The sequence below is a fragment of the Equus quagga genome, chromosome 13 (assembly GCF_021613505.1).
Source record: "Equus quagga isolate Etosha38 chromosome 13, UCLA_HA_Equagga_1.0, whole genome shotgun sequence".
In the NCBI taxonomy this organism is placed as follows: domain Eukaryota; kingdom Metazoa; phylum Chordata; class Mammalia; order Perissodactyla; family Equidae; genus Equus; species Equus quagga.
In genome coordinates this window covers 61,830,398-61,851,252 of record NC_060279.1, presented here as the reverse complement: position 1 = coordinate 61,851,252, position 20,855 = coordinate 61,830,398, and the positions used below count along the sequence as shown (strand labels likewise).

Genomic DNA, 20,855 nt, shown 5'->3' with positions numbered 1-20,855 from the left:
TGGGTGGATAGTGATGCCCTTCGGAGGGCCCGAAGGGAGAGGCGGGTTTGTGGCAAGGACTAAGAGGGCATGTAGGGATGTGTTCCATCTAGATGCCCATGGGACATCCAGGAGAGGTGCCTGGGAGAGGGGTGGACCCAGAGTCTAAATAGCTGTGACTCTCAGGTCCCTCCCCTCCCTGTGGGCATACATGGGCTCATGATCCACCTTGATATCTGGGTCGCCATCTCTGTTTGACCCTAAATTCTCCAATTCCATATAAGAGTTGAGGAGTCATCTTATATTTCTGAGGCCAGAGTGGCACTGATATTTATTCCACATTGAGTAGTTCTGGACACAATAATTTATATTGTAGAGAGATTAAGTCACTTGCACAAGGACCCACAACTGGCATGTGACAGAGCAGGAGTTGTTATGTTGCTTTTATTATATGCTTGTGGCTTATTTTAGGGGTAGGGATGTTTTCTGTCCAGCCCATTCTGAGCAGGTAGCCAGACCACTGCGCACAGGTTCAGGACCTTAGAGATACAGATAGGACATCTGGTGGAAGACAAAGGGTCTTTCTATCTTTTGAGAAAGCCTGAGCTCAAGGTAGAGCTGAGTCCATTCTGAGTGTCCACAGGGAAAAGGGGAGAGGGAGCTTTCAGGGAAGTCATATCCAGTAGGGAGATCCCTCAGGCAGGAAAAAGGAAGAGAATCTGCAGGCCATGGAACAGAGGAAGCAGGCACCTATGCCCTGGCAGCACCAGGGCAGCAGGCATGACCCCACAAAGCCCAAACCTAAAATTCCTGTGGATGGGACAACGGCTGTGGCCTCAGTACCAGAGGGGATCCATGACCAGAGGATGCTTCTCAGAGATTCTCAGTCCTTGGAATAATCTGGGTAAGAGAAGCCCAGTAGAGACCAAGACTTAATTTCCCATCAGCCTAGAAGATGAGGCCTCCTAATAGGATTTACGCTTGATTTAAAGGAAATAAAGAAAGGAGATATTTTGTGCTACACATTTGGGCTTTTTATACTTAACTTTTACACTTTATATTATGGGGCACCTGAGTATCTATTTGTGTATTTATTTGTCTAGATCTGTCTTCTCCTTAGCCTGTAATCTCCCTAAAAGGCAGGAATCTCGTGGGTGTTCCTCATGGTGGGTCCAGTGCCCAGCACACACTTTCACTAAAGTGTGCAGGCTGACTGAGGGGGTCTCCCTGAGAATGGTAGTCTCAAGGGAGAAACTGAAGGGGGGGCGGGGCACGCATTTGGGACAAGTCAGGATTTCCAGAAGAAAGGCTGTGGATTGGCGGTAGGGGATAGTGGTTTTTAGAGGAGAAAGTTTGGAAAGGAATGGGGAACGTTCCGGCTGGGGCGCCAAGGGGTCCCTGGCGAGCCCCTCCCGGAGCCCGGGTGCCGGCGCGAAGCGACGCAGCGCGGTTTGGCCGCTGCGGGGCGCCGTAGCCCGCGCCGTTGCCAGGGGAACGGGCCCAGCGCCGGCTGAGGCCCTGCCCGCCTCGGCCTGGCCCGGCCGCACAGCCAACCCGCTCGAGCCGGAGCCCGAAGACTTGCCGGCCCAGCTCTGCCGTGCGGCTCGCTATGGGGCCTCGGTCCGTGGCGCGCCGCCGCCCGGTCCCGGGGAACGTCTCCGCCGCGACGGTTTGAGCGCGGCCGTCCTGGGGAGGGAGGACGGCCAGGCGCGGGGGCTGGACCGCTGGGTGACCTTCGCGGGGCCGATCTGGCTCGGCCGCCACGACGCGCAGGTGAGGAGCCACCGCCGCAGTTCTCGCCTCCAAGCCTGACCTGAGCCTCGGGGTCGCGGCTGGGCCGCCCAGCCGGGCTCTGCGCTCGCTTCGGTCTGGAGCCCGCGGCCAGGGCTCCAGGGACCGGGGAGAGCGCGGGGCTTCCTTCTAGCATTCATCGGGTTCACAGATCTGCACTGAGCGCCTACTGTGTGTCAGGCTTGGTGCCAGGCGCAGGGCCACGGAGGACTCCAAACAGATGCGACCAGTGTCCAGAACCCACGGAGTATGAAGACAGGGCGGGGAGCAGGCGCCAGATACACAAAGTGATTTCAGGTCAAGATAAGCGCTCTGGTGATGAAATGCAGGGGGGTGGTCAGGGAGGGCCTGCTGTAACAGGTGACTTTTAAGCTAAGACTTGGAGGTTGATAAGGAGTCAGCATTGTAAGCAGGGTAAGAGTGTTTCTGGAGGAGGGAAAAGCAAATGGAAAGATCTGGAGGCAGCAAAGTAGGATTTAGGAACAGAAAGGGTGAGGGGAGCTTTGGAGGATGTGTTGGGGAGTTTCAACTTTGTCCTAGCAGTTGGAGGAAACCATTGAAGAGTTTTGATGAGTTTCAAGTTTTGAAAAACCCACCTCACTCTGGCTGCTGTGGGCAGGGTGGTCAGGACAGGGCACAGGGGGAAGTCAGCTGAGGGCCATCCTAGTTCTGCCGGTCTGGCTGTGCCTCCTAGAAGAACTTATTTAGTCTTTCTGAACCTCAGCGTCCTCATCTGTGAAAAGGAGATGTTATTCTGCTTGTTGTTTATGAGGGAGAAAGTGAGGTGGCAGCTACATCTGAGACCAGTGACTAGAGAAGTCTATGAGAACAGTTTGAAACTATAGGGCCTAGCTCCGAGAGTTGTGAGGCTTTAATAAGTGAATTCCCTCAAAGCACTTAAAGCAGTGCCTGGTGTGGAATAAGTGCCCTCTGAATGCTGGTGATGGTTATCATTATCTTTGAAACACTGTAGGAGAGCAGTGATGGAGGCTTGGATTAGGGTGATGGCAGCAGAGATGGTAAGAAGTGGCTTAGTTTCCCTTGTTGAAGGAGAGCTGGATTTAGAAATGGGGGAGGGGCAGGCCCTGCTGTTGTGGAACTGGTGGTTCACCGAGGGAGGCTGGTTTGTAAACAGATAATCACCATGAGATGCAATAAAAGCAACATTGGTGCTTAATTAGCCAGTTTTTTGTTGTTTCAGTTTTTTTTTTTTTTCTTACTTTGTTCTTAATGACTGTTTCTTGGTGGGTGTTCCTCAAGGCTTCCTCCTACAATCATGTGAGTTGATTTCCTGGTTAAAATCAACACTTACCTCTGCTCGGTGGCTTTGTTTTTGCTCCATGTTGCTCCCTCCTTCTTGTCCCCTTTCCTTGGCTTAACTTGAATCCCAAACAGTTTGCAGTGGTTGCTTCAGGAAGAGAACGGCCCGGAAAATGTTTGCAGACCACATCAACTCAGGAATGACTGAGGTTTCAAGGTTTTTTATCCCTCGAACCAGACTTTTGCATATTGTTTCCGTGAGGAGCCCAGCCGCATCTGAGACTGATTGATGATTGGAGAGGTCTCTGAGAGCAGCTTGAAGTTCCAGTTTATTTCCTGGGAGTTGTTGTGATGTGCATCTGTTAGTCAAACTATAGCCACTTCCCAGAATTTTAAGGCCAGAGACTTCTCTGGCACCTGTGGGGGAATTTTAATAAACAAAGTACTCACCCTTGAAAGTTCTTTTATAAATGACTTTTTGCACTGTAAAACTGTGCTCCATACAGCATTTTCTTTCAAGCCTCCCTTTAGGTGGTTAAATTGGGCATCTATTAAATCTTGGTGAAAATTACTTTAAAAGCAGATTCTGCAAAAAACCCTGAAAAGTTGATTAGAAATATCCGTGGAAAATCATTTGCGTAGCAACCATAAATCCTCTAGCAAAAAGAAAAGATAGTTGGGAGCAAAACCTTCCTGTGGTGTGCAGCCTCCCTTTGGGTTCTGGAGTTGTGAGGAGCTGACCTGGCCTTTGGCTGAGGACTGGAACAAGGTTCTGCCCAGCAACTCCTCTCTTGTGTTGCCTGGTTGTCTGATTCTGGCTTTGACAAGACCCCCAACAGCTAGTAGGGAGCCCTGCATCTCTTTCTCACTGCTCTGCAGCTGAACGACTCAGAATTGCTTTCAAGAGTGAGAAAGCATTGAACTAACACTGAGCACTCGTGTTGCACGGTTGTTAGGCAGGATTTCCTTGTCTGTCTGACATGGTGCAGGGCTCTGGATCACACGAGCACATTTGTTCCACATGGCAACCCAGTGGGGCCAGGAGGGTAAGCAGGGACACCCCTCAAGTATTTATTTGTGTTTTTTTCAAAACCAGTACATACACATGGTATAAAAAAATTTCAAACAGTACCAAGGAGTACATAGTAAAAGCAAATCTGTCTCACCCCCAGCCACTAGATCTCCTTCCCAGAGATTGCCCCTGTGTCTGCTTTCTTGCATTTCTTTCCAGAGAGAATCTGTGTGTGTAAGAACATAGATGTTATCCATCCCCCTTTGTTTTTGCTAACTCAGTGGCACTGCTCCACAGCCATCCCACATCTTGCTTTTCCACTTAACTGTGTATCAAAGGTCATTTCATCTCTTATTGTTTTTGATGTTGTACAGCATTCCATTGTGTGAATGTGCCATAGTTTGTTTATATTTTTTTGTCCTTTATTATTACAAACAAGACTGCAATGAATCATTGTGTGCTTTGTGAGTTTATGTATAAGATAAATACCTAGAAACAGAATGTCTGGGCCCAAGGGTGTATGTGTTCTAAAGTTTGGTAGATATTGCCAGGTTGACTTCCAGCTAACTTTTTGAAAGAAGAATAAAGGAGAGACCCAAAGAGGTGGCTCTATGAGATTTCTCCCCCATCCCCAGATTCCTTGGTCTGTGAGTGGCAGTGTAGGAACTAGAACCAGACTCTGTCTCCAGGCCTAGCCCTTTTCCCTGGCTCCAACCTGTCTCTGCCTATCAGTGGCTCAGGTCCCCAGGCCCTCCAAGCCCCCACATCAGCCCTGTCATCTCTCCTCTGACCCCATCAATCTATCCTCCCAGTTCCATGATCTCCCCTTACAAACCCTCTTTAGTAATTAAGTTGATTCTTTCCTGGAATCCTCAGACATCTTGCAGGAATGCAAGGATGCCCACAGCCTCTCCAGGGCTGGTACTTTTCACCGCAGTCTGGTTCTTTTGACAGTACCATTCATGAATCTCAGAACAACGTTACTAAATATGTTTTTGGTGGGAGAAGAGGTGGGCAAGAGGAAGGTGAATCAGTCATGTAACTATTCTACATTTCATAATGGGGACTTGATATGTTAAGATTTCCCTCATTTAAATTAGGCATATAAACTAAGGTAGCCTAACCTAATTTTGCAAATGCCGTTTGAGGCTTTTAGTAAGTGAATGTTAACATAAACACATTATTGTCAACCTGGCAATGGCCTTCACCTTGTTGGGACAAGGGAGGGGTCTGCACAGCCCCTCCAGCCCGCCTCAGAAGCTAAGTGGGTCCTTGGCTTACCAACAGGGTGGCTACCTTTGGCCACAACACTCCATGGGATCTCTTTGCTATTGGTTTCCCCCATCTCTGCCAGCTTAACTCTGTGGTTTGTTCTGTGGCAGCAGAAGGTGTATGAAGAATCTTTTATCAAGGGCCACATACCTCTCAGCCCACCAAAGATGCAGCTGGGAGCATTGAGGGCCCGGGGGAGCTTGTGGGCTTGACCTCCACCTCCCAACTCCTCCCAAAGCACAGGGCTGCTAGACTGAAGCTCTCCCTGGGCAAGCCTGCTGTGATGGCACCTCCCCTGCTGCTCACCTTTCTCCTCTTGCTCATGTCCTCCTCCCCACTGTGACTAGAAAGTTTTCTAAAACATCCATCACCTTTATGTCACACCTCTGCATTAAACTTCCTGTGATGCTCTGTGGCTCTTGCAGCAATGCCCAAGCTTCCTCACTTGGCCTCCCAGGCCCTGTGGGATCTGACCCCGTGGCTTCCCAGGGCTCATCTCTCTTTCTCTCTGGACCCTACCTCCAACCCCCAAACCTATCCACCCTGTGTTCTGTCACACTGAATGGCTGGCCCTTGCAAGGCTACCAAAATACCCATTCACCCACTGCCCTGATGTCTGTCTGGTTCCTCAGAAAGCAAGTCCCTGAGGGCAGGAGCCTGGTCTCAGGTGTGTTTACACCCTTAGTGCACACAGAGGGCTGGGCCCCAGTAAGCACTGACTGGGCCAAGGTGTGAGTGCACAAGCTGGTGCATTGTTTAGGAGCAGAGCCATGCATCTTTCAATCTGACCTCCTAGAGAAGTGCCTGGGTGTGGTGACAGTGCTTGGTCTCATTCGTGCTTGAGGCCCCATCTTGGCCTCTCTCCTACCTCCCAAACCTTTTAATCAAAATCTTTTAGGCCAGGGGCTGGCCCTGTGGCCGAGTGGTTAAGTTCGCACGCTCTGCTTCAGCGGCCCAGGGTTTCACTGGTTTGGATCCTGGGCGCAGACATGGCGCCACTCATTAGGCCATGCTGAGGCAGCGTCCCGCATGCCACAACTAGAAGGACCCACAACTAAAAATATACAACTATGTACTGGGGGGATTTGGAGAGAAAAAGCAGGGAAAAAAAAATCTTTTAGGCCAAAAGAATTTGTGGCCATGAACTCCACAAGAGAAAATGTCATCAGTTAAGAGTTGGCTAGCCCAGGCTTTTGGGGCAGGTGGTATGCCTCCTGGCCAGCTCGGTGTCTACTCTAGAGTGCTGCCACTGCTGCAAGGGACTTAGACCCAACAGCACCGTCCCCTCATCCACAGTGTCATGCAAGTGGTACCTCTCTGGGTCAAGACCACCCTGTTTTGGAGTTGGAGCCACCCCCAAGGCTGTTTGTGGTAGGCCCCTGCCCTCACACAGTGACTCCTCCCACCTCAGGTATTGGCGATGCAGCAGCACTGGGGGTGCCTGCAGCCACTGCCAGGTACCCTGGGCAGCGGGGACATGTCAGCCTTGTGCCTCTGCTTCTCTTTTTAGAAACTCTCTAGTAGGGCTGTTTAGGTGTGAGGATGGCAAAAGGAAAGCCAGAACTTAGGGACCCCAATTCATAAATTCCCTTCAAAGTAGTTGCCCTAGTGATGGTGTCACTGGAGAGCCAAGGTGTGAGCCACAGGAATTTGCCTCCCCTAACCCCACCCCTAGCAGAACCACCTAGCTCAGCTGTAATTCACAGGGCTTGACCTGATGACCTTTGACTATTTCCAAAAGTCAAGAACAATGATTTGCTACCTCTGGGGACATTCATAATAAAGTGATGCCAACTTTTTGATCATCTTTATCACCTTAGATTGAAGGTGAGAAGGTTAGAGTGGCCCAGCTCTTATGACGTGGTGTTCCTTGGGACCACTGACTTAAGAAAGCAACTTCAACCAACCCTATCACTTTGGTCATAAACCTTGGAGAATATCAGATGCAGTAGCTGCAGTCTGGAGATGTGAGGACAACCCAGAGAGCTATTTTAAGGGTAATTATAACGTCTACCATTTAGGGAGCATTTTTGTGTCAAGGTTTTACCTACAGTGTCACTGATCTATATGCAGGCCCTAGGTAGGGTCCCGACCCCTTGTTCAGATGGGGAAACTCAGGCCACTTGGCTGGTAAGTACAGAGCCAGGACTTGAACCTAGATCTGTTTCCACCAAAGCCAGGGCTCTTTTTTCACCTTTTGCTGCCTCTTATTGAAGACAAAGCAAATAACCAAAGGATTCCAGTTGAGTCCCTGGGAGAAAACTAAGTCACTCCATTTAGCTCTGAGATGAAGCTACTCAGAGGTGACTTCAGATATCCCAGGCTTGGCTTACAGGAGGCTCTGAGCCTCAGCCAGGATGAAGGGCAGAGTGGCTAAGTGGGAATGTCTGGCAGTCAGGGTAATAGCTCGTGGCAGGGGGAGCTGGGACGGGGGATGTGGGTGCATGGGAGCTGTGCAAGTTGACGGCAGGGCAGAGTGGGCCAGATGGCTCCAGGTGGACCAGGATTCCACACCATTCACCGTGCCCACATTTCCTTTTATTTCAGATGCTTTCATGTCAGCAAATATTTACTGAGCACCTACTATGTACAAGGTAGGTTCTGGGTGCTTGGGGGAGGGATGTAGGGAACAGAGGTGCATGAATCACAGTACATTTGCTGCCCCGGCATAACAGGGGGGCAGACATGGGGATGGCAAAGTGTTACAAATGGCAGAGTGACTTGCCCCATAAAGACTGAGCATGAGGGCCCCCTGACTCTGCTTGGGGCATCAGGGAAAGCTTCCTGGATGAGGTGACACAGTGGGCTCTGAAGGTCTAGTCGCACTTTGTTGGGCTGAGAAGTAAGGAAAGTGTTCCAGGCAGATGTGCTGAGGGGGGTCTGCCATACCCTTTGGCTTAGTCAGACTCCCTGGCCCATGGGCACAGGCTCCTGAAAGGAGAGACCAGCCGTCAGAGTTTTGTCCCTAGTTCCTGGCCTTCCCACCAAGAGCTCTGAGTTGACCTGTGTTCCCAAGTGTGGTGGTGCCTGCTCAGGCTCTAGTCCCACCTCAGGCCCAGAAGATAGTGGGGGTGGGGCTCTTCCTCCTGTACCGACAGGCCCACCCTGCCTGCCCTGCGTGTAACTTTGGCTACCAGGCCAGCTCTTGGGCTGAAGAATGGCAGGTTGGGGGTGGGAGAGTGCTGCCATCTGGTGGTCTGGCTCTGGCTAAGGCCTGGCCTTCCCTGAGCTCCCTTTAGTGAGTCAAAGGGCATCAGCCTACCTTTCTGCTTTCGGTGCACTAGGCCCAGATTTACTTAGAGAAACACGGTCATTTCTGCTGCTGGAGAAAACCAAGGAGGAATCCTCCCTTTTCTCGTGTACTGGCTCCTCCTCAGCCAAGAAGCCTCAGGCAGCCCTTCTGAGGCACAGGGAAGATGGTTCAGGGTCCTCCAGTCCTAAAGGGATTACGTGCTTGCCAAGAGGCAGAGGCCAGATCCCCTTCCTCAGCCACCCCCAACCCCTCCCTGTTTCCCTTAGCAAAGGGTAAGGGGACCCTCTCTGACACTTGCATTTGGGCCTGAGGACAGAGGTGACTAATCCTAACAGAATCAGCATGTGTTCTCATCGCTCTGGCCCCAGCCTGATATTGTTACCAGATGAGAACATGTCTTACTGGGTTTAACTTTGATGGCTGTGGAGACAGCACTTTGAGTAACAGGCAGCCACAGTGTGTCCTGAATAAACCTTGGACCCTCCTACCTTGTCCTGGCCAGGGCTGGGGCCAGAACTTGTTGTGGGGCTTTGAGACCAGCACTCCACTCCCACCCTCCCCCACTGCCAGACTTTGTCATGCTAGGGCCCCTGGTTCCCCTGCAGAGTAGCTGGAAGATGGCTTCCCATCCTAGCCTGCTCCTCCCTTGCTGAAACTTGGCTGCAAGCATGGGGCTCTGGGCTCCAGCCTGGGCCTCCTCAGGCTAATGCTCTCTCTACTGTTTCTCCCTCTGGAGATGAACATCTGCAACAAGCCCTCCAACAAGACAGCCCCTGAGAAGAGTGTATGGACAGCGCCTGCACAAGCCAGCAGACCCTCCCCAGAGCTGCAGGGCCAGCGATCCCGCCGGAATGGGTGGAGCTGGCCCCCTCACCCACTCCAGATTGTGGCATGGCTGCTATACCTCTTCTTTGCTGTGATCGGCTTTGGGGTCCTCGTTCCCCTCCTGCCTCACCACTGGGTGCCTGCTGGCTATGCTGTATCCTTGGGAAAGTGTGGGGCTGGTGCATGGAAGAGTGAGGGCAATGGATGGAGGGATGTGCAAGAGTGATGACAGAAGGGAGCCTTAAAGCTCTCTTTGAGCTAATTGTGTCCAGAACTCAACAAGGGATAAATTAGAGAGTAATTATTTCACTTACAAAAGAATTTTTTACTTTTCAAAAAGAGTCACGGTAGAATTCTTTTACATAGCAAGTTTCCTGGTACATTTAAAATGTGGTTTTATTTACGGACAGATTATTATGCTGTACCCAGAACTGTTTAGGAACTCTTTGATTTTGCAAATCAGAACCTTTTAGGGTGAGGTTGAATTGACAAGAAGAGGGATAAAGATGCCCTGGAAGCTCCTGGAAACAGTGACAAACACGAACTTGCACGAGCCTAGTGGTGCGACTGCCCCAGCCCTGGCCACGACCCCCAGGAGCAGAGGATGTGGGTGCAAGGCTGGGAGATTAGGGTACAGCAGGCGGCCATGTGCCCTGTTCAGAGGGTGCCCATGACAATGTGCCCTGGTGTATGTGCTTCATGGAGATGATTCCTTGGGCCTCTGGAGGAAGAGGGCTAAGATGAGCTAAAGGACGTTGGCAGGGATGAACTTGAAAGCCTCGGGCATAGAGTCAGCAGCTGAGCTTGGTCCAAGCCCAGTCCTTTCAGGCTGCACAAGGCTGAGCAGCTTCTTCCAGGGCTCCAGAGTTCAGCCTTCTTCTCTGTCTGACAGGAAGAGTTCTGCCTGCTTCCCAAGGTGGAGACAAGGAGCATGCAAGGATGTGTGTGTGAGCACTAGAATGCGTGAGCCATGAGTACGAGCATGCCCTCTTGGGAAACTGCAGAGCCCTGGGCTGCTGAGTGACAAGGGCAGGTGTGTAGAGAGGGTCTCTAGAGAAGATTGTTGTCCTCAAACACCAGCAGCGTCATTATGGGGCTTCTTGGTTCACTAGGGCCCAGAGCCTAGTCATCAGCTTTGTAAATGGAAAGCTGGACTTCCCCTGAGGTGACCAATAGGCCTTAGTGCTATTAAGTAGAATGCTTCATGGAACATTCCTCCAGTGATCTGGACTGGGCACACCCCACACTATATAAAGGCACTGTGCCAACCTTGTACATGGATTATCTCATTCAGTCTTCATAATAATCTGTAAGGAAGGTATTCTCCCCACTTTACTAGTGAAGAAATTGGGGTTCAGAGAGATTAAGTGACTTCCTGAGGTCATGCAGCTGGTACTCAGTGAGGCCCAAAGGGCTGCTCAGGCAGGGGGGATGGTTTAAGGGTTTTGTCCTCTCCACAGTCATTGTTTTGGGCATTGTGGAGGCTCACAGAGCCACCTGGTCTGGCACCCCATTTCCAGGTTTGGATGGTTTTCCTTCCTTCCATCAAGGCCATCCTCCTTCTGCAGGTTCCCTCAGGGCCCCTGAGGAGTGAGGTAGGGTAATGGTGTGTACCAAGTACGCACTCGGGCCTGGAACTGGCCTGGGCCCTAGGGTTGCAAAGATGAGTAAGTCAGGACCCCAGCCCTGGGGTGCTCCCTCCAGCTGGAGGAAAGCCTTGTAGACTGGAGATTGTCACGTGGTAAGTTTGGGGGTAAGGGCTCAGACAGCAGACTGGGTGCAGGAGGAGGGCCGTCTAGACCAACGTCACCATGGGCCCAGATGCCACCTGCTGCTCACGGCTCCCCTCCTCCCCTCCATCTGCCTCTCCAGGTACTCTCGGCTCCGCCCCTTTCCTTCATCTGCTCTATCCCGTCAGTCATCAGGTCCTATTGATTTTACCTCCTAAATAGCTATTGAATTAGCTGTCTTTTTCTCCCCATTGCTTCTGCCTCTCTTACCTAGATGACCATTTTGTTTCCGAACAGGTCTCCCCCCACATACTGTCACTCTGGCCAGTCCATCTGTGTCCCTGCAGCCAGAATGTCCTTTCAAAAAACAAATCTGATAAAATTGCTCCCTAGCTTAACACCCTCTCATGGCTTCTTCCTGCCTTAAGGAATGAGGTTCAAGATCCTCAAGGCTCTCCATGTTCTGAACTCTGCCCACCTGCCCAGCCTCTTATATTATTTCCTCTGTTGTTCTCTGTTGTGGTAACAGTGGTCTCTTCCTGGAAGCCCCTTGTCCCTCTCTCCACCCCAACACTCGGCCAAGTCAGGAGTCAAGAACTGGCAGCCCATGGGCCAAGTGGGCCTACCTGAAAAAAATTTTTCTTTTTTAACTGAGAGATAATTAACACGCAAAATAGATCTTAAGCATTCCTTCAGCAGGTGTGTTTTAAAAATTATTTCCTTGTCAACATTTAAAAAATCAGAGACCTCACATAGAAAAACAGATTCCTTGTTCCTTTTGAAAAGCCAGAATTGGTGACATGGGCCCTCGTTCTTGCATGGCAGCAATGAGCTGAGCTGGAACCACACGTCAGCCACCCCTCTGGTTGGGACTCTGCTTGCTCCCGGTACACAGCCAGGCTCCTTCTCCTCCTTCCATTCCCTGCCAGGTCCCTGTTATCTGTTCTTCTCCAAGTCTCAACTGAGACGATACTTCCTCAGGGAAGCTTTCCAGATCCCTTCAGACCAGAGGAGGTCGCCCAGTTACAAACTCACACAGTCCTGTTAACTTTCTTCATTACAATCAACCCATTATTTGATTAATGTCTGTGTTTCCCACCAGACTGTAGGCTCCTTGGGGTTAGGGACCAAGTCTGTCTTGCTCCTGCCATATCTTTCAGTTCCTGGTATAGAGAAAGACCTTGGTAAACAGCTGAATGAATGAACCAGGGGGTGGGGGTGGGAGAAGTGTTGCAGCAGGCAGGAAACTAAATGTTTGCCCACATTCAGTGTGTCTGAAGAGAGGCTGGAATGGTGAGGAGTAGTGGTTGGTGATACCAGAGAGGTTTGAGAGGAGCCAGAGCAAAAGGGGCTTTGGCACTGAGCTAAAGAGTAAACTTTAGCTTGAGAGCCATTGAGACCCATTGCGGGTGTTTAAGCAGGTAAGGCTTTAGGTTTAAGTTTTTGAAAGCTTACTTTGAGACCAAGTGAAGGGCAGTCTCAAGGGGACCCAGAGAGGAGGAGCAGAGTCAGGAGACTATGGAATAACTCAGGCAAGAGGTGAAGGCCTGACCCATAGCCAGGACCGTAGGGATAGAGGTTGTGATGGGCCACGGGATTGTCTCTTTCAGCTGTGGTGCAGCACAGTAGGCTGGAGCCTGGCTCATGCAGACATGTACAGAAATTTGGCTGCTGGGGGGTAGAAGAAGGGAGAAAAGGGCGTTGGACAGGTGATGGATGGAGGATAAATGATGGAGGGATGATGTCTGCCTGGCTAGCAAGAGGAGGGAGGGAGGGAGGGAGGATGGCTGCCTGAGTGGAATCTGTTGGTGAATTTTTACACATTCAGACTTTGCAGCAAGTTGTGAGCATACCTGTCTCTAGCATGTGGTTCAATCATTGAGCAGATAGGTCCTGCAAGATCTGTGTTTCAGCGCTAGGAATTAGCCATGCTACCCCTGGCCAGGTCCCGAATGTGACAGGCCATCCCAGACACTCAGCCCCAGGGCTCTATGTACCTGGGCTGCAGGTCAGGGAGGTGGTGGGTGTATGAGGCCCTGTCTGCAAGTGATTCTCCATCTGGCCCAGCTTCTGGGAGAGGGTGGCTGCTTCCCTCTCAGAGCTGACTTCCTGTGAAAGCAAGATAAACAAGCTTAGAACTTTTATTTTAGGTCTCTTGACTTTAGAGGATAATCTCTTTCAGTCTCACTTCACCATTTAGAATCTGAAACCAAATCAGATTCTGAGGTAAGACCAGCAGGGCCTGCACCAGGCCTGGAGCAGTGAGGCCAGGGCCCTGTGTTTGGGGGCCCTTGGCAGCAGTAGGCAGTGCTGGCTTGTGAGCTCCATTACCAGCTGGCCCTTCTCCTCTTCCATCTGGGGCACAGGTATGCTGTAGAGGTCTGACAAGGAAGCTCTCCGGGGGTGGAGGTAGGAAGAGGCACAGGCAGAGAGTCTCTGCATGGGGGAGTTATATGTAGGTGGAGAGCAGTTCTCTAGCCACAGGAAGCAGGAGTGGGGCGCCCAGCTGGCAGAGTGTGGAGTGAGTCTTTAACCTGCTGGGCCAGTGTATGGGCGTCATCTTTGCCGGCCACCTTGTGGTGCACCTGACTGCTGTCTCCATTGATCCAGCGGATGCCAACGTGCGGGACAAGAGCTACGCAGGGCCCCTGCCCATCTTCAACCGCAGCCAACATGCACACGTCATCGAAGACCTGCACTGCAACTTGTGCGATGTGGATGTGTGAGTGCGTGTGGACTGAGGGTGTGTGGGCAATGAGTGTTTCCCAGGGAACTGCCAGCAGGAGCTCAAGGCAGAGAGGGGCATGCCCAGGGCTTTACAGTCATCCTGATGGCTCAGGACTCTCAAGTTTTACACAGTCACGAATCTCGATGGAGTGACAGAGAATTGGGTAAAGGAGAAGGTGAGGAGAAGGTGACTGGAAACAGAAGACGAGGAATAGCATTTCCAGCAGTCAAAGTGGGAAACATTTGGCTTTGCCACAAACATTTCTAATGACTAACTCTGCCAGTAACACTCCCTTCCCTCCCATTTCTCACAAGTATTCCCAGATAGGGGTGAGGAGGGGAGTTAATGCTTGAGTACTTACCACGTGCTAAGCCGCATCTTTCTCACTTCACAGAGAAGGAAGAGCCTAATGCTCAGAAAGGCTAAGAGGCCTGCCTGAGGTCATATGTCTATTGGGCAGCAGAGCCAGATTCACAACCCAGCCTATCTTGCCTCCGAGCCGATATTATTATCCTCATTTACTCATGAGGACTCTGAGGCCCAGAGAGGCCAAGTGACTTGCTTCAGGTCACACTGCTAGTAGGGAGAGGAGTCAGAATGTGCAGAGCCTACCCTTGGCTGGTCCAGACTGCCTCCCTAGTCATCCCATCCTGCCCCCAACTCCCTGAAGCTTCCCGGTCTCCCAGCCTCAGGTAGGGGATCCGGGATGAGGGTGGGGTCCAAGGCCAGCTCCCCGCTAATCTTAAGAACCAGGCAGCCTGTTGAAGTGGATCTGTCCGTAGGACAGAAAAAGATCCAACAGCATTGAGGCACTGAGGCCTTTGGCATCAGTCCATCCTTCCCTTCACTAGACACTAGTCAGCATGTTCATTGTTCCTCAGTGGATGCTCTGGCAGTTGCTACCCATTCCAGGGCTCTGTTCTGTTGTGGTTGCGGGGGCACTGACAGGACACTGGGTGACTCACTCTTCCACATTCCTTTGGGCTTCCCTGATCCCTCTCTGGGGCTAGGAGGCTCATTTGCCTTCCTAATGTGGCCTCACCTCATCTGAACCCCTGCAGGGAACTGCATACCGGTCACCTAACGCTCACCCAGATGTTCACTTGTTTCTCTTTCTTTGGCTCCTTTTGGATTAGGCCAGACAGACTGAGGCTTTTTGGAAGAATACCAGAAAAAATTCCCATAGTCTGGCAGGGAAACAGGGACTCAAAAAGTGAAGATGTCAGGAAGTGCAATGCAGGCCCTGGGCCTGGCAACCTTGCTCTCTTTCACTCCCTGGCCTCATACATGCATCATCTGCTGGCTCAGCGCAGGGGTCCTTGCTTGGAAAGGCAGCCCCGTTTCCGTTTCACACCACCATCACCAGGGTGCGCAGTCCCAGAGTGGGAGAGTATAGTGCTCCCCATAGCCTTCCGCCCGCGCCCGCGTCTGGGTCCCGGCTCTTCAGAAGCGCTGCCTCCTCCGGGTGCTCCGCTGCGCAGTGCCACCAGAGGGCGCGCGCGCTCCCCGTCGCCGTGCTCAGCTGTCGGGCGGGGTCGCCCGATCCGTAACCGGCTCCAGGCTTGGTGCTGCAGTCCCTTCTCGAACCCTGCCGCCCCAGCCAGGTCGGGTGGTGAAGGACTGGACGAGCAGGCCGACCCCTATGTGCTCCCTCCCTCCCCACAGGAGCGCTCGCTCCAAGCACTGCAGCGCCTGCAACAAGTGCGTGTGCGGCTTCGACCACCACTGCAAGTGGCTCAACAACTGCGTGGGCGAGAGGAACTACCGGTGAGAGTGGGGCCTGGGCCTCACGGGTGTCTAGGGATGCGCGTGTCTGAACGCATGAGCAATGGACTTTGAGTGTGCATATGGGGCAGTGCAGAGATGGTGGTGCTTGGAGGACCTGTCCGCTGGCGTGTATTAGTGTGTGCTGGTCTGAGGGTGATGCTCCTGATGGCTGCTGCCTGGGACACTGAAGATAGGTTTGGGGTCTTCTTCCTGCTGGCCCAGGGAAGGGTGGGGAGTCTGATGGGGGGACCATCCATTTTCACCTTTACCATTAGCCTTTGGCTTCATGAGGAGTTGGGGCTGTGGGGTCAGAGGCCAGGCTCCCCATCCCAACCACAGACCCTTCTGAGCTCTGGGCCCTTACCCAGCTGGAGCACCTGGGTGCTGACAGCTGCCCACGGCTGGGCCCAGGCTCTTTCTACACAGTGTGGCATCTGCTTTACTGGGTGTCCTGCTCCTCGTGCTGGTGGCCACTTATGTCTTCGTGGAGTTCTTTATCAACCCTATGCGGCTGCGCACCAACCGCCACTTTGAAGGTTAGTCTGGGCTCCAGGCCCACTCCCATCCCCTAACCCTGAGCCCCTTCTGGTCACTGGTCACAACCTTGGCTGAGCACAGTCTGTCTGTGCGTTGCAGTCCTGAAGAATCACACGGATGTGTGGTTCGTGTTCCTGCCTGCTGCCCCTGTGGAGACCCAGGCTCCTGCCATCCTGGCCCTGGCTGCCGTACTCATCCTTCTGGGCCTGCTCTCCACAGCCCTCCTTGGCCACCTGCTCTGTTTCCACATTTATCTCAGTAAGTGCCTCCACCTAAATACCTACATACCCACTCCTGCCTTGCAGGGGATAGGGGTCTCTAGGCTGCAGGGAGATAACCAGTTGGGCTGTAGAGCCCTGAAGTCATGCCCCTTTCCAGTGATGGCTCTCTGTTATAGTATAGTCTCACTCCGTGGCTTAGTGTATGTGGGGGCAGTGGTTTCAGCCTGGGGCTGGGTACCCTCCCTCACCTTCTAAACTCCAGGGTCCCTTTTCCACTGCACTGAACCCTCTCCTCACTCCCTCAGTATGGCACAAGCTCACCACCTATGAGTACATCGTGCAACATCGCCCGCCACAGGAGGCAAAAGGGGCCCACAGGGAGCTCAAGTCATGTCCCCCCAAGATGCGGCCCATTCAGGTATAGAAGTGGCCCAAAGGGCTGATGGGATGGGAGATGGGGCCTGGGTGGGGAGGTGTGGTGGGCTGTGTAGCGAGCAACTCATGATGAGACAGAGCTAAGGGAAGTGGGCCTGGAACAGCAGCTGGGGTAGGGGGTACTGAGGGCAGCAGGAGCGAGGCCAGGCCTCAGCACATGCCGGCTTGCTCAAGTACAGCCACAAGCCAGAGAGAGCCCTGCATTTCCCTGACCCCATGTATGTGCTCTTCCAGGGTCCAAGCATATGCTGGAGGGTGTGGAATGTGGGAGCCTGAAAATGGGCAGGTTGGGGCTACAGAAGAGAGAGGGATGGACCAGTGACTGGGTCACTAGGATGGAGCCATCAGTTTTTTCCACCCGGGACCCTGAGCCCTTATGCCCACCACCCTATTTAATGCTTAAAACAGCCCATGAGGCAGGTAATGTTACCTTACCCATGTTGCAGATGAGCATATTGGGCCAAGAAAGGGTAAACAAGCTGGATCTGGGAAGAATTAAGATCTCTACACTCTGAGGCAGGAACGCTCCAGTGCAGGCTCGAGCCTGGCCAGGCCAGCTGCTGACCAGCCTATCCCCATTCCCACGCCCCGTGGCTTCCTGAGGTCAGCAGCTAGGGGTGGGGGTGGTCTAGTCCTTGGAGCCCCCAGGGACTGGGAAGGCAGGGGGCCCAGGCAGGCCTTGCTGGAAAATCTGAGCTCCGGATCCCAAGGCCTTATGTCAATTGGACACAAACACAGGCTAGTGGGTGGATTAGGGGAGGGCTTGGGACCCTGCCTCTCCTGTTCTCATTGCCAGGGGTGGGCCAGGCTGTCAGGCCTGGGCAGGCCTATGGGGGTGCTGGTTCTTGGCGGAGACCTCCCACCATACAACTGTGTACCTGCCCTGAACCCATGTAAGCACAGTGGCAGCCATCCTGGGAGTGGGTATCATCCCCATACCCACTTCAGAGAGGAGACTGAGGCTCGGAGAGGTAGGCAGGAGAATTTCTCAAATTTCACAGCCAGTGCCCATTGAGGCAGGGCTGGCCCTGGGATGCCCAGACTTGAGGGCTCTGGACCCCTGCTCTGTAGTCACTGCCTGCCTAGGATTTGGGGCCAGATGTGCCAGCAGCAAGGGCATTTAATATCTGCAAATGACCTAAGAGAGGCCTCCCCAGGGGGTGGAGGGCTGTGCTTGTTCCATTGTATGGAGGAGAGAGCTGAGGCTGAGGGCTGCCAAGTACCATTCAGGAATGTGTAAATTTTGAAGGTCTCTGGGAGGATCCTAGGGACAGCAGTGATGAGGGAAGGGGGGGTTGAGTGAGGACACCCTAATGATACCCTCAGACTTCCCCTGCTGGCTAGGACTGGCTTTTATCCTATCCTGGCCCCTCAGGCTTCTGGGACCATCCTGTTCTGCTGCCACCCTCCCACCCACCTTACCCTTCTAGAGCTCAGGGGCACTAGGGTACACTTTGCCCCTCCCTGCTGGGCCCTGGAGGGGTGCTGAGTCTACATTGGGGAAGAGGAAAGATGTTGGCGGAGGATTATCTTGAGGTCCCAGTCCTTGTAACTGGCCTCTGACCCTTTCCTCTTTCCCAGGGCCCCCCATGGCACCCCCACACTCCTCCCCAAAGGGCCAGCCTGGGCATAAGTTGGGCGTGGGGCTTACCCCCAGCTTCAATCACTGCATCTGTGTAGCCAGCCCGTGGCCAGCTGGGCTCTGTCCCTCAGATCTGCCAGGGCCCCACAGGCAGCCTCCCCACCCCCACGCTGAGCAGGAATGCGGGAGGGGCCCTGTTCTGGAGCCGTTGCCCCCAAACATAGGCTTGTTTTAGAGACGGTGTTGCTGTTACAGTGTCATCTCTGCATTAGTCAGGACGCCTGGGTCTCCATGGAAACGGCTGGGGAGCAGGCGACAGCTGTCTGGGTGCCCTCCCACTGCCCAGTGGGGGCGGGACCTCGTCGTTCAGGCTCCGCCCCTCACCCTCAGTCCTACTCCCTTCCAGGGCTGGCTTTTTCCTGGTTTTTGTTTCCTCACCTGCAGTCTTGGTGGACTGTAGCTAGGGCGAGTTGTGTGCGCTAGAGTGCCACCTTGTGAACTCCTGACCTCATGCCCCTTCACTTTCAGGGTTTGGGTCTGTCACTCCCAGGGTGGCTGTGAGGATCAGGGACTAAACAAGACACAGAACTCGCCCATAAGCCTGGTCCCAGATGGGGCTGTGGTGCTGTTTTTCCCACCATGTACTGCCTGCCCTTTCCGGGAAGGTGTGGGGGAGGCTGGGCCCACACCACTCCCCCAGCAGTCGAGATTGTGGCTGTTGCTGTGAGGACTCAGCTTTGCGGGAGCTGCGGAGCTGTGCACACAGCATTGGGTGCACACCCCAGCATATGAACAGCTGCCTGGTCTCCCAGCCAGGGAAAAAATTGGCTCGGAGACTAGAGCCCTGAGAAGAGCCAGAAGCAGGAGAGGGCAGTTCTTCGAACCTCTTCCTCACCCCCACCCCCCTTGGCCAGAGCAGCTGTAGACTGTGTGCATTGGATGTATGAGGCTGGGAGCTTCCCAGAGGAGGTTGAGTTTGACTAGATGAAGTCAGGAGGAGGTGAGGATGGGGTAAGGTCCAGAAATGGGTGTTTTAATCCTTGTCCTGCAGAGGGGTTTTTCCCAGCATAGCCGGGAAGCCTGGAGGAGGACAGCCCTAGACCTCTGTGCCTAGACCTCTCACAGAGGCTGGGAGGGGGTATTGTGTCCAGGACAGGGTAGGCTCAGGACCCAGAAGGCCCTGGATCCACACCTGGCCTCCCAGCCTCCCTGACCCCCGCCTTCCCCAGGAGATGGAGTTCTACATGCGAACCTTCAGCCATGTGCGCCCAGAGCCCCCTGGCCAGGCTAGGCCCGTCGCAGTGAGTGCCAAGTGAGTGTGGCTTGGGCGTGTCCCACCTGGACATCTCCCATTGGCATGGTAGGGCCATCGAAGGTGGGAGAAAGGGGTAGGCCAAGGCTAAGGCACAGGTCTGGGTCCAGCCCAGTGTGGCCTTGGACAGATCAATGCCCCTTTCTATTGTCTGCGAGGGATGCAGGCTTATTTCAGGACCTCCAAAGGGGCGGGTTTGGGGGGGGGGGGGGGGATTTGAGGGAACAACAGCATTCAGAGCTTACCCTCAGCTTCTCCCTTAGTCCCTCCCGGTTTCTTGCCACCCTCGGCCAAGTGGACCCTCCACCACCCTCCTCCCCAGAGACTCTCGCTCTACCACCCCGGATCCGACCCCAGGTAGGGGGACGGCGCTCAGCCCCTAGTCCAGGTGGAAGGGGAAGGGAAAGAAGCCTCTATCCCGCCCCACTCCTCTGCTTCTTTTGGCGATGTCACTCAGGCTCCCCACTGTCTCTGCAGAAAAAGAGAAAGCGGCGCGCGTATAAGGTGCCAACCTCTGGGACCTTGGACCGGGAGCCCCCGCTGCCCAGGCTGCCGGGTGAGCGCCCCTTCCTGACCAGATCCTGCTCGGTGAGCTCCAAGGTAGGGCCCCAAGCAAGTCGCAGCCTCTACTTTCACGTTCTCCTCCACCCCCGCAGGGCCCCAGGCCCTAGGCCGCCGCTCCAGCTCGTCGTCGGATTCTGCGGGCGCCAGCCCGGTGCACGCCGCTCGTCCTGCAGGCGCTTACCACTCGGCGTCAGCCGAGTCCATGGACGAGATTCCAGTGGCGCAGACGCGCCTGGGCAGCGCTGCTCTGGCCGCCCCCGGGTGCAGAGGCCGAGAGCCCGGGCCGGCGCTGCAGGCGCGTGCGCCCGCCGTTTTCGTGAGCCCCAGCAGCGGCAAGCCCGGGGCGCGGGGCAGCCCAGAGGCTGGCCTGGCCTAGCTGGATCGAGAGGCAGGAGAACCGAGGAGGAGCGGCCGGCCCGACTCTCTATGCAACGCCCCCACCCTCGCCTCACCGAGTGCACTTTAGGGGCCTCTACGGCCGGCGGGATCGGCCCCCTCCCCCACGACTCAGCAATACCCGCCCCACCGGCCATGATGCTCCAATAAACTTTTTTATGCTTTTGCGGACGTAGTGCATACTTTCTTAA

At 53.8% G+C, this 20,855-nt stretch overlaps 1 protein-coding gene across 5 annotated transcripts; it reads left to right on the top strand.

Annotated features, from left to right (window-relative positions):
* Positions 1–1,491: 1,491 nt before the first annotated feature.
* Positions 1,492–20,831, top strand: ZDHHC1 (zinc finger DHHC-type containing 1). 5 transcript variants are annotated; one of them, XM_046683014.1, is made up of 12 exons: positions 1,492–1,752; positions 7,862–7,908; positions 9,304–9,546; positions 13,669–13,844; positions 15,516–15,617; positions 16,029–16,153; positions 16,254–16,412; positions 16,681–16,793; positions 19,622–19,704; positions 19,968–20,061; positions 20,182–20,260; positions 20,361–20,831. In XM_046683014.1, exons 2-12 carry the CDS (start codon positions 7,900–7,902, stop codon positions 20,642–20,644), a joined length of 1,467 nt encoding a protein of 488 aa, XP_046538970.1. In that variant the 5' UTR covers positions 1,492–1,752; positions 7,862–7,899; the 3' UTR covers positions 20,645–20,831. The 5 variants fall into 5 exon arrangements, with proteins under 5 accessions (XP_046538970.1, XP_046538968.1, XP_046538969.1 ...); XM_046683012.1 differs by having other exon boundaries at positions 19,544–19,704; XM_046683013.1 differs by having other exon boundaries at positions 16,236–16,412.
* The last annotated feature ends 24 nt before the right edge of the window (positions 20,832–20,855 follow it).

Coding starts and splice junctions, on each gene's coding strand:
- ZDHHC1 (XM_046683011.1), top strand. Junction 16,413..16,680: donor CTGTTTCCACATTTATCTCA/GTAAGTGCCTCC, acceptor TCACTCCCTCAG/TATGGCACAAGCTCACCACC. Junction 16,794..19,543: donor CCAAGATGCGGCCCATTCAG/GTATAGAAGTGG, acceptor TATTGTGTCCAG/GACAGGGTAGGCTCAGGACC.